Source organism: Caretta caretta, chromosome 5 (assembly GCF_965140235.1).
Source record: "Caretta caretta isolate rCarCar2 chromosome 5, rCarCar1.hap1, whole genome shotgun sequence".
In the NCBI taxonomy this organism is placed as follows: Eukaryota; Metazoa; Chordata; order Testudines; family Cheloniidae; genus Caretta; species Caretta caretta.
The window spans coordinates 72,056,520-72,069,719 of record NC_134210.1 but is presented as its reverse complement, the minus strand read 5'-3'; the positions used below and the strand labels follow the sequence as shown (position 1 = coordinate 72,069,719).

The following is a 13,200-nucleotide window of genomic DNA, read 5'->3' as shown; positions in this document are numbered from 1 at the left end:
GGAGAAAATCCGTTCAGAATTAAGGGGTGAAATATGCCATTAAAATCCCCACTCCTATACCTAGCTGCTACCTCAGGGAGGTGAAAGCATCATGACACGAAAGGAGGAAGAGGAGGAAAAAGAGTTGCAGGCAGAAGAGAGAGAGGAGGAGAAGTGGGAGGGTAGAGAAGAAGAAATACATTGACATACATAAAAAAACCACCATCAGATTTCATGAGAAAACCTAAAAATATTGTAAAAAGATTTACTTTGAATGCCATTAGAGAACCATAAATGCAAAGGGTAATTTCCATGTTTCTGATCTCTCTGGTATTTATGTCATGCCAGTCACTATTGTATCTTTCAACACTTGAACACCTGTAAAATCTCAAAAGTTAACAGTTCTTACCTCTAGATCATCTATAAAACATTTAATATTAAGTCAAAACAAATGTTACTAAATGTTATTCCCCTAGCCTGAGATCTAGAAATAACTCAAAGACGTGAAAGGTGAAACAAAAACATCTTTAATTTTTCCATAAAAGAAAAGGCAATCTGCAGTGCAGGGAGCTTTAAAACTATCTTGATTAGGCTCTGCCACTAAGGCGTCTAATACCAATTCAGCAGAGGCTTCTTTACATTTAACACAAATGCAAAACTCTGCCATATCCACCTCTCCCCACTCTTCTTTCAGATTTCTGTACCCTTTCATTTCAGAGCATTTCTGGCTATCCTCTCGTTTACAGTGAGAGAGTTTCAAAAAAATCTAACTATGCTCCTGTTGAAGTCAGTGAAGCCCAATGATTTCAGAGGGAGCAGAGTTCAGGGCTGAGTGCTTTTAAAAATTGAACTGTTGATGTCTAGAAATGTGAGAAAACACGTTAGTTGTACAAAAATGGGACCTTTGGGAAAGAAAAGCACTATGTAAATGTAACATAATTAATTATTCTTACTATTATTCAGAGAGATTTAAGGCCAAAAGAGACCCTCCTGCATAGTGCAGGCCATGTCAATTCATTCAGTAATTCCAGCATCCAGCCTATAACTTGTGGTTCAACTAGAGTAATAGTTATTACTTATTTATTTACTATTATAAACATTAGAAAAGGCATAACCAGTTAAATGGTCAAGCTAAACAAAGTACAACTGGAGTTAATGCTGGCTCTTCCTTCCTGATTAAACATCACCCAAAAGTGGGATTCACTTTCATCCTCATTGTTCTTTTTTCCTCTAATGAGGTTAGAGTTTATGAAAGGTGGCAACCTATGTCAGTTGCGGGATGAGATAGACCAAAGCCTAGTATGAACTAAAGACTTGGTCTTCAAATGAGGGTAGGGCCAGAGAGCCCAGAAGCCAAGTAAATGCATGGGACAAAAAATGAAAAAACCAGGAACGTGGGTGAGGATCAAAATTTTAAAACAAAGGAACCGGATTACGATGCTGAGCAGAGAGCCCTGGACAGCACCCACCACTTTGCAAAGGAGTCCAGCGAGTTGGTGGATGCTGCACACAAGAACTTTATCCAGCTGCGTGAGACAATCAGGAAATGGATGTAGGCTTCACAGTTGCTGGTCACTCCCTGGTTCAGCTTCCTCCTCCTGGACTGATGGATGGCCATTTTGGCCAGTGCCAGTAGGAGGTTGACAAAGAATGAATGGTGCCAGAATGTCAGCCACAGAGACTGAAGTCTTCTGTCTATAAAGCAGGTACAACACAAGGAGGAGTAATGGAAGCTCCTGCACGCTAGCCTGTCAGGATGCCTGGTCCCTGATGTGGATAGGGTACATCCCAAGAGGTTCATTCTCAATACCCATTCAGTCCTAGGCTCCTCACTTAGAACCTGCTCCGGCTCCCACTGAAGTCATCTGTTGATCTGAGATTGCCTATAAGAGTGCCAGTTGTGATGGTGGTTTATTGTTTGCTAGTTGTTAGATTGAAACTACCAATTCATTTTAACAAAGGTCATTGTTCACTTCTACATTGAAGGCACTGCCCCATGTAGGAGTTCCTCCCCACAGGGTGCTCCAAGAGACATTGTACCTTCCAGAGCTGTGCTGAATGTAGGAACTGTAATACCCTTTTAGAGGATGCAGTATATGATTGGCCAGTGCAGGGGTGTGGGGCCAGGTCGCAGCCTCTTGCCGTTTGGAGAGGCTAGTGCCACCATGCACACTAGCCCTGTGCAATCTTTATGCTCAGGGAGAGCAAAATCAACAATTGTGACAGGCCCTCTTCTCCATTGTGCATCCTTGCAGGGCTGAGCACATTTTGGTCCTTTGGATTTGAACCAACATCATAGTAAAAATGCTTTGTATCTCATTTACCAAGTCTCTTGAGCTATTCTGTGTCCCAGGTCCTTCTTGCTTAACTTCACCATTTAAATAGATGATTCTTTGCCAACATGGCTTTTTCAATGTTATATTTATATTATCACATCTTTCTATGGCTGAACTCAAAGAGGCATAGAATTTAAAGCTTTAATTCTTATCAGTGTGTTAGCTACAATCACAATGAAAAGAGTTCTGTGAAATGATACTAAAACTACAACCTTCATCCACTCCCTCTGCTGTGTAAAGCACATGTTTTATCCACTAGACTGCATCGCCTTTGGTGACTATGAATGGGAATTTTCAAATGTTACATTAGCTACAAGAGTGCATCCCTACTATCCCTTGAATGAAATACAAACTTACTGGACATTATAAAGAAAAAAATAAGAAAAATATAATGCCAGGGCTACAGAGTAACCATACAGTGTTTTCCGTAATTGACAAAAAGATGTCAGATGCACTTTACTAGGTGCTTCACTTCAACTGAAAAGTAGAGGAAATTTTCCTACCTTTTGGCTATATATTTCACCATGAGCAGTGCACTGACTAAAACCTTTTCATTGTATGTGGCATTAGTGATTAATCATGTACAGAATCACACTGGGTGAAATTTACCGCTCACCACACAAAGCCAGAGGAAACAGTCTTTGTGCAGTGAACTCAGTAGTAATTCTGCTCCCAAACTCCAGAGAGGCCCTAGGGCTCCAGTACATTTCCTCCCTGGCCATTTGTTCCAGTTTATAGAGTGGAATAGTGACCAAAACTGCAAAAGGGGTCTCATCATTGGATCCACGTAAACTACTAGGATGGATATATTATATCCCCCTTCCTGATCACGCTATCTTCTCCTTCCTGCCTCTACACTGACCTTAAGTGGCAAGAGGGCTTGTGTAGACCCTTTCCAAGTGAGTGAATTTAACTCCAGAATATAGGGTATGTCTACACTGCATCTGGCAGCAAGTCTTCCAGCCCAAGCAGACAGACTCATGCTAGTGGGGCTCATGCTGACGGTCTAAAAATAACTGTGTGGACATTGTGGCACTGGTGGAGGCTCAGGCTAGCCACTCAAGCTCCAGCCCAGACCTGCCCCTTCAGTCCAAGTGGCTTGCCGCTGCTGCTGCAACATCCATATGGGCTGTCCATAATTTATGTAATGCATTTTTTGGTGATTTTTCAAAGCTACTGCATTGTAATACTCTGTTACACGGAATCAAACATGCAGAATTAAGAACCCACCCACTACCTAATGCATTGTCATTTATAGACAACCCTTTACGGCATAGAGCGCTAGTGTGAGCCTCACTAGCACTAGTTTGTCTACTAGGACTGGGAGGCTTGTTCCCAGCTGCCGTGTAGACATACCCTCAGAGGCCTCAGTCCTCAGCTGTGCCAAGTTCATGTGGGATAGGGTGAGGCAGAGGTGGATCTAGCTTGCTTCAGCTTGTAATAAAGAACTCCTTTGTTTGGAATGTTTTATACTTTTGCTGAAGGCAAGAGGAAAAGAAATTGTGATTCAACTCAGAGCCGTTCATTCAAGAAATGAGTTTTCAGTTTCTGTGAAGTTTAATTCTTTCCCCTCGATAACAAACTTTAACATTCAAGTCAGTGTCAGATTACACTTGGCATGATTTCTTTCCTTGATGTGTGCCATTAAAGGTCATCATTGTGCCGCAACACATCAGGTAATCTGACATTTTTATATATCTGACTCTCTTTTGTGTGAATGTTGGTGTTTATAGGAGAAGCCCAGATGTACAAGCAAAGGAAGAGTTATGGAAACATATTCAGTAAGTATTGTTATTTTGAAACTTTTAGTTCCTTTATATAAATTATAAAACAAACATGTGGGTAAAACATTTTGCTAGAATGAAATTAGCCTTTAGGAATGTTCAGCATTTGGATGTAATACACGGTAATAAGACATGGACATGACTGGAACTAGTGACACTTGGAGGTACAGTATACGGTGCCTCTATTTAGGAAGAACAACCATTGGGCCAGAGTCACTGCTGTTCTGCACCTTGTTTGGTCAGTTATGTCATGCAGTGTGGATGTAAAACACTAACATTCTGATTTGGTAGTGTGCTATATCCGCTCTGCTCAGGGCCGAGAAGAATCAAGCCCACTACGTTTTAGAACACTTTATAATTTTTTTCTTTCTGTCCATTTATGATGTCTGTCTATTGTCTAGTACATTTCATTGAGGGTTAAGGTGTGTTCCTATCTAGACTCCAAAATGTTCTTATTTTTATTTATTTTTCAGTACAGCACCAGTTAGGATCAGGGCCTCTCTTCTACTAGTTGCGGACATGTATGAAGATACGGTGCCTGTCCCACAGATCAGAGAGTCTGAAAAGACTAGAACAGGTAGAAGGTGGGGCAATAAGGTACAACACCCAGGGGAAGTGATCAAGATTTTAGGAACACTTCTAAATAGGTTTCCTATGTTGACATCTAGATAGCTTTAATGATGAACACAGCTGGTACCAGAAAATCTTTGTGGTCTAATAAAATGAAGGAATAAATTGTTTGTTATGAATTTGGTAGCTTTTGGAATTTCAATTTCCTTGTCTAATCCTTTCCAGGAAGGAACTTGTGGATCCATCTGGCCTATCTGAGGAGCAGCTGAAAGAGATTCCATACACCAAAATAGAGTGAGCTTATTCATTATGAAATATGATTTTTTTCTGTATGTATGCTTAATAGCCTAATATCCCTTTTATCAGAACCTCTCACTGGAATAGCTTGACTGAGACTAGAATGGCCTCCTGATAATCTCTGATATTTTGAACTCCTTGGAAAATTTTGATCCAGAATGGAGTAGGTCAAATAGGGAGGGTAAAGACGCTTGAATCATTTTTAAACCAGGTACTTTCCCTTTAACTAAATGCTAACAAAACCACCATCTCTCCTACTCTGCCATCTGTCAGCATTTTTTCTTCACATTACACTCGCAAACGCCTTGGGAAAATTTATTTTCTAAACCTTTCCTTTTTTAAAAAAATTACCTTTTTATTCTGATTCTTTAAAGTCACTGCTTGACCTATGTGACCCCTCTTCCCCTGCTTATCATGGGCAGCTGCCAATGCATAGCAAGTCCCTTCAGAGCAGACATCCATTTCACTCTGACGACTGGTCATTCGGGAGGCTGTGTAGTGGTGTGGGCAACTGCTTCTGACAGGAGTGGGATCTCAGTTTGCTTTACAATGTGCTTCTGCTGTACCCTTGAGCAAAAAACACAGTGATGGTAAAATTCCACAGAATGGATTTTTTTTTTCCATTTTTTTATTCAACAATTTCATTCTCCAACGTACACACATGACAGTATCATTTAGAATGAACTGTGCAACTTTAAATGTAAAGTTTAAAGTACAAACACATAACGAAAGGGCCAGTCCTTTGAATTCAGTAAGCACAGGAAGCCATCTGTTATTCTTAATAGGAAAAGGGAGGATTTTACAATTCAAAGTTAAACTTCCTTTTCCGGCGCAAAGTCTCAGATGTATTAATTTGCTACTATGAATTTTGTTTCTCATTTAGGACTCAAGGTGACCCAATCCGTATTAGACATTCACATTCCCCCCGAAGCTACCGGCAGTACCGGCGGTCCCAGTGTTCTGATGGCGAGAGATCTGTTCTGTCTGAAGTGAAGTATGTGGAACGTGATGGTTTTAATATGACACAGATGCTCCTCTGAGCTCAGAGATAACTTAGTAGTAGCATATATGTGACTGTTGTGTTGACATAGTGCTCAGGCAACCTGGTAAGAGCTAAGGAGTCAGTGAAGCACAGAACATTTATAGCCTCTGGACCTTGGATGCTTGCTTTGCTCGATGGTGACCTGTTCAGAAGGAAGAGCAATCTGCTGCACAAACCAAAATGAACACACCCAGCTCCTCAGTAGCAGGTTGTGAAGATGCGTGAGGGAGAAGAGGAAAGTTTATTTGAATTAGCTTCCAATGAAGTACATCCTTGATAGAGTCAGTTTCTCCATTTGCTGCAGTGCAGATCTTGAGAGTTCCAGTAGACACCTGCTCATCTGTGGGTGTCTAAAAAGAGACTGACAGAGATTGACTAGAGACCACTTATGAAGCGAGAACAAAATAAAGGGCTTGGTGCATTAAGGCCTTAAAGGGGCAGAAACAGCTCCCTGAGAACGTCTCATACATAGTGTGAGGGCTCTACACCAGCCGTGCTCCCAGCCCAAAGTATCTAGAAGTGAGCAAAGAAGAGTAGTTGCCTCCTACCCTCTAACCGGGGGGGGGGACAACACGACACGGACAGACTCCTGCCTCTGATTATCTTTTGAGGGGAATGCATATTTGACTTCATGGACCTCAGTAGAGCTAATAGCCAGGAGAAGCTGGTAACTTGGGCCTCCATTCACTACTAATCCTACCCCACAAACTCCTGTCTAGATGTCTAGAAAAGAGCTCACATCCATGTTTGGTGCCCAGTGTCATTCTCCAGGGGCTAATTGCTGACTGGGCTGGGCAGAGCAGCAGACTCCTCCCCTGTGAGGGAGACCACCATTGAGAACGAATTAGACATTCTGTGTGCATTAGAATGGGGACACTTCCCTTCCTGAATGGGGAACAGTCTCTACAGGAGAAGAGATTCCATGGGCCAGCAGTTTTAGAGGCTAATTTTGCTGGATTGGACCCTCAAAAATGTGCATAATATAAAGGATTTTTTAAAGGATTTTGTCATTCTTGATGACAAGGGACAACAGGCTTAAATCACAGCTGTCCTCTGAACAGAGGGACACCCAGTGAGTGCACATGGGGACATTTTTGGACTTTTTCACCTGTGGTTCATCTGCATTTCTAAACCACATTCTTCTGGCTGGAAATTAACTGCCAGACATCCAGCACTACTGCATGGTAGCAAGCAGCTTGGGAGATTCTTCCTCAGGGCACTCCAGAGGGCCCCCTCACGCTTGGCTAGGATCTCAAGAACAGGAAGATTCGGGGAAATAAAATAACATAGTCTGAAACTGGTAAACATCACCTATAAAGGGCCCCTATATCATATTTCAGTGCTAGGTTACCAGAATAGACTGTGTTTTACATGTAACCTAGAAATTAAATAAAAGAGAGGGTGGGCATGGAAAAATGCCTCAGCACTTCGAAGGGTGGTTAACAATAATTTAGGATGACCACCTGGTCAGTGTTAAGGGCCATTTCCTAGTTTGGAGCTCAATTGTGCCTTATAGGCCATGCCAATACTAGAAGTGGTGCAGAGCTGCCCTGATCACCCGCACCCACACCTGCTGGGAGCGATTCTGCCTGTAAGAGGGCTGTTCTGCAATTCCCTCCCTCTTCTTCCCCTGCCCCCCGCCTCCCCAAAACATTTTCAAGATACACTTGGAGACTTAAAAAGCAAGATTTTCCCAACTGCATTTCAAGTAAATGCAACCTAGTTAGACAAGCTGGGTGAGGTAATACCTTTTATTGGACTAACTTGGTGGAAGAGACAAGCTTTTGAGATACACAGAGCTCTTCTTCAGGTCAGCTCTATGAGGCTCAAAAGCTTGTTTTTTCCACCAACAGGAGTTGGTCCAATAAAAGATATTACCTCATCCGCCTGGGTCTCTCATATCGTGGGATCAACAACACTGCAAACAAACAACAATTTGCTTAGTTATACTTGTTCCTTTGTGTTACTTCAGTAGACAGATTTCTTACGTATTTTATAGTAGTAGAGACTTTATTAACTAAACTCCATCACATTCCAATCCCAGACTGAAGTTTTGTGGTCACCTAAATGGACTTTGTTCTGTCTTTATGTCACTGTGAATGAATAGGCCCGCACAGAAAAACTGAGTTAATTTCTCAAATCAGAAAAAATCATGGGAAAATATATTTACCCTTTTGCTGCTGGCAGATCTGGTGTTCCTGTGACATTTTGCACTAATATGGGTAGCTATCACCAAAAAGACAAAGCACTCTAAGCCAAATCCTAACCACTGTGCAAGGCCTCAGTAATGCCCCTGCTTCAGCAGGGGTCTTGGCAAGCACATCTGTGTAGCCACAGATCTACTAACTGTACACATCCCCCCACCTCCCAGTCATGCAGAGCCACTACAGAGCACAGCCCAGAACTGTGCAAAGGGAGTCTGCTTGTGGGGCCTTTCTCTGGTGAGGACCTGCATGTAGTGTGGCAGCATGCCAGTTTCCCTGGTAATGAGACTTTCTATGGCCCTTTAGCAGACCACAGAATTTGCCCTTAATGTTTAAAAAATACAGGAGAAAAATCAACGTTTTTTTTCTTTTGATCTGTAATTTTTTATTGTCTTAATATGAAAATGTTATCATAAGGACCAGCTTTGTTATTACCCTATGGGGGAAAATGCAAGTGGGTTTTTAAACTGCAGGCTTGTTCAGTGCATTCTTTTTTCTTTCACAATAGTCATCAAACTAATATAATCTCAATTTTTTTTCGTAGTGCAAAAACAGACCTTGTGCCTCCATTGCCTGTGACTCGTTCCTCAGATGCTCAGGGTCCCAGCATTCCAGCTTCACAACAGGTTGGTAATTGTGCAGCTTCTTTACCAAATGTCTGGCCTAGTGGGTCCTGCCTACATGCTCAGGGTCTAACTGATTGCCATATTTGGGGTTGAGAAGGAATTTCCCCCCAGGTCAGACTGGCAGAGACCCTGGGTTTGGGGGGTTTTTTTTGCCTTCCTCTGTAGCATGGGGCATGAATCACTTGCAGCTTTAAACTAGTGTAAATGGTGAATTCTCTGTAACTTGAAGTATTTAAACCATGATTTGAGAGCTTCAGTAACGCAGCCAGAAGTTATGGGTCTATTACAGGAGTGGGTGGGTTAGGGTCTGTGACCTGCAAGATGTAGGAGGTCAGATTAGATGATCATGATGGTCCCTTTTGATCTTAAAGTCTACAAGCTTAGAGTGTTCTCCTGGTGGAATTATCTATGAGTAATATTTAATGGAGAAAATACATCTAACATTTGATCTTTTGCATTCAACTTGTAGTAGAGCAAACAGACTTCGCAGGAAGCCTTTACATTATGTAGAAGTAACTGCTTAAAGATAAACTTCATTTTTATAATGTAGATACATTGAATTTCATAATGTACCATACTGCAGTTACCTGCTTTCTGTTATTTGGAAGACATTTCCTCTTTTTGGAGCCTGTTGCTCCCTCAATACAAGGTGGATCAACTAGGGCAATTCCTATAAATAAGCAAATGTGCCCAGGCACCCACTGAGATAATCAACTTTTGAACTAACATTTTCTCTCCACTCCACAGTGCCTTGCTACTGTCCAAGGTTTGTAACTCTGATTTTCTAACCACTGAGAGGAGAGCTATCCTCTTTCAGCTGATAGGCATTTGAGAGGTCCGGTGGACTCAGAAGGGAAAAGCCTATGTGGTAGTAGTTAAAAAGACAGGTTGTCATAAAATGAGACTGCACAGATATCAGCTGTGATACGGTGGCAGTAAACTTTAGGCACAAGAAGCAGGTGATGTCCTAAAAAAATCTAGAATTTTATTGTAAAAACATAAGGCTAAAAGAAAACCAAAGGTCATATTTAATTCAAGCACATAAGGGAAAATATCACACGGGATTCTATCTAGATTGCTAGTCCTTAGAAAGTTAGAACTTCTTCCCCTGTGATTTCCACTGAACTCACTAGTATGGGTTCACCTTTGTAGGCTACAAAAGATGGTGTGTTTCTCACGTTGAGGTAGGTAACTCAATGTAAAATCCTCATGGAGAGAAGACACTGTAGTTCTTACCTCTCTGTAGCTAGTCAAGGTAAACCCTATATTCCACCCATCTGAGGTTGACCTTGACTAGCTAAGCTACAGCAAGGTAAAAACTACAGTGCCTTCTCTCCATGAGGATTTTACATGGGATATCATAGCTCAAAAGGAACCTTTCCCAGCACACTCTTTCTGATAGCTAGCCCTTTAAATCTGGCAGAGATTAACAGTTGCAGTCTTAAGGTGGCCATTTTGACTGTGCTACACCTCTCTCCCTTCTAGCCAGTAAGTAGTCTTAGCTCCTATTGTTTTCCCTCTCTCTTATACCTGAGAAGATGGCACATCCTCACGTCACTAGTTGCCCTCTTCCCAGGATGAAGAATTGCAGCACCTTTTATTTGCCAGTCAGCTCTTCCTGTGAGCCAAAACTCTCCATATATGGAGACAGGAGTTGCTTGCAGAGGAAGGTCTGTGTGTGGTGGTTGTGATGTAAACATCTAAAATACACTCTAAAAGGTTAAAATCATTTTAAGTTCCTGAATGTCCAGAACAAACTCTTACCACAGGAAGAACTTGTAGGCTTTTCTTTCTTTCTGTTTTCCCTCATGTGAAAGTGAATTGGCAGACTCAGGGCAGTGATGATTATGGTCCTCTCCTAAGCTGCACGCAAAAGTACTAAAGCTTCCCTGACAATGTGCCCCAACCCAGTTCTGTGATGAGGGCACCCTCAGGACCTCAAATATGACACTGTTTATATGGTAACAGGTGAGACTGAGGCACAGTCTATCCTACCAGATCAGCGTTGTTTTTCCTCTTGATTTCAATTTCAAAATGCTGGTACTTCTATAAGTCATTTCACTAGGTGCCTCACTGCAAAGTATGGTTTGCTTTGATGGTGTTGGTTGTATCAGTGTTACTCTGACAAGTGTGATCACTATGAGAGGAAGTGTGGCCGAATGGTTAAAATGCCAGAGTAAAACCAGTTGTGGTCTCTTTTCTCTGCCAAAGACTTATGTGACATGGAGCATGACTTTTAGCCTCAGTTTCCCCATCTAAAATGGGGCTAATTACCTTTTTTACTGGATGTTTTGAGGTTTATTTCATGATTTTTTTTTGGTAAAGCATTTTGAGATCTTGCTGAAGAAGTGGAAGGTTCTTTTATGTCATGTTATCCCAGTGTTTCCTTTCAGAAGTGGCAACTGATGTCCAAAAAAGCATCAAGATTTTTATTTATAAACATCTAATGTTAAAGGAATATCAAAGTACATAATTAATTAAAGTGGACAAGGGAAAAATATCAGGTGGGTTTCTACCTACATTCCTGGTCCTTAGAAAGGTAGGAGCCACTTCCTCTGTGATTCCCACTAACAGTCACTGTCTGTACCAACATCAGTTTGTTGGGAGTTTTTTTTCAGCAATGCTACAGGATTTCTAGGAACCAAGGAAAAGCTTTGCTACCCTGATAGCATATTTTGGAAAATGGGGTACACTCATGCAGGTGTAGTCAGCTTGATTATTTAGTGGATTTCTAAACCTTTTGCTTCCCTGGCAAACCATTTCTTATCTGACATTGTTTCAGTTTTGTGTGGCTTATGGTGCTTTTGTTGCTGTTGCTGGAGGTGAGGAAGGCATCCCTGACCCAGCATGTTCAGTGAACAGTAACACTGTTTTTGACTTTTAACTTTTTAGAACTTAGTTTATTTTTCTTGCTAAAAATATCTATCTTCACATGGATGGACTCAGTTATGTAGGAAGCTAAGTCAGAGCACTTTGAAATGCAATACTCAGACTTTCCCCTAGATTCTGAAAGTCATGCTAAATGAGAAGAGCAGCTCTTCACACCATAGGTGCCGACTCCGTGGGTGCTCCGGGGCTGGAGCATCCATGGGGAAAAATTGGTGGCTGCTCTGCACCCACCAGCAGGCAAGCTCTCCACCCCGCCCCCCTCCCCAGCTCGCCTCTGCCTCCTCCCCTGAGCATGCCGTGTCCCCGCTTCTCCTCCCAGCGCTTGCCGCCACAAAACAGCTGTTTCATGGCGTAACAAGCTGTGGGAGGGAAGGGAGAGGGGCGGGAACGCGGCGCACTCAGGGGAGGAGGCAAAGAAGAGGCGGGGCCGGGGAAGGGATTTGGGGAAGGAGTCCAGTAGGGGCAGGGAAGGGGCAGACTTGGGGTGGGGACTTTTGGGAAGGGATTGGAATGGGGGCGGGGCAGGAGGGGGCAGGGCAGGGGTGGAGTTGGGGGGTGAGGCATGAGCACCCACTGGCGCCAGGAGAAGTTGGCACCTATGCTTCACACTAATGTCTCTTTCCTGTATGGCGATTCATATGATCACCGAGGCTCACAGTACATCCACTGCATTATAATATGGAATACAGATATTACAAGTGAGATTAATGCATGCAGCAATTTACAAGCATTCACAGCTTCACACACTAAATGCCAAACAGATTCCAGCTATGTGTCTGTTGAGACATGGGGACCTTGGCATGAGCTGGCACCTGGCCTGCCAGCGTCACAGTGGGTTGTTTTTTTTTTTAACATCTCATCTGGCTAAACAATGTTTAAAAAGATTGATTTTTCTTAATAAGAATTAAGAACAGTTCAACAATAAGTATGAATTCTTCACATAGGGTAAATATTAACCTTGCAGGATTGAGTCCTTAAGGAATAATGAGAATTTCAGATTTATTTTTTGCATACTCAGGAATTTAGTATGTTGACTTGTTTACACTCTGATCTAAGAGTGTTTGGTTTGAATCTGTTGTCCTGGAAGGAGTTAGCAGCACTGCGGTGTCCCACATCAGTTAAACAAGCACTGCCAGGTCATTTATGCCTAACGTATGCATGTTTTTAATAATTGGCCAAATAGCAAATAACTTAGTCTTGGTATTTGCTGAATATAGACTATGAATCCAAACAACTGCAAGGGACAACAGATAGGGGTGAGGGAAGGGATCAGGCAAGCAGGAACAAGCATGTAATGGGTGTCTGCAACAGGGAGGGGCGGCAGAAGTACCCTGGCCTGGGCCAAAGGAGAGAAAAGGAAAGTAGTTTTGGTGTGTGATCAAATGCAAATATTGTCCTACAATGCTGGTATAAGTAAGTGAATCAGAGTTGTCACATCCATAAGCCTACATTTCACCTGCCTTTGAAGTAAGC

At 42.3% G+C, this 13,200-nt stretch overlaps 1 protein-coding gene across 1 annotated transcript in view; it reads left to right on the top strand.

Moving 5' to 3' along the window:
* EPB41L4A (erythrocyte membrane protein band 4.1 like 4A) overlaps positions 1-13,200 on the top strand; it is a 223,712-nt gene that overhangs the window by 205,340 nt on the left and 5,172 nt on the right. Inside the window, exons 19-22 of the mRNA XM_048851753.2 lie at positions 4,049-4,096; positions 4,895-4,963; positions 5,850-5,960; positions 8,757-8,838. Coding sequence (XP_048707710.2) covers positions 4,049-4,096; positions 4,895-4,963; positions 5,850-5,960; positions 8,757-8,838 — 310 coding nt within the window. The remainder of the gene's footprint in view (positions 1-4,048; positions 4,097-4,894; positions 4,964-5,849; positions 5,961-8,756; positions 8,839-13,200) is intronic.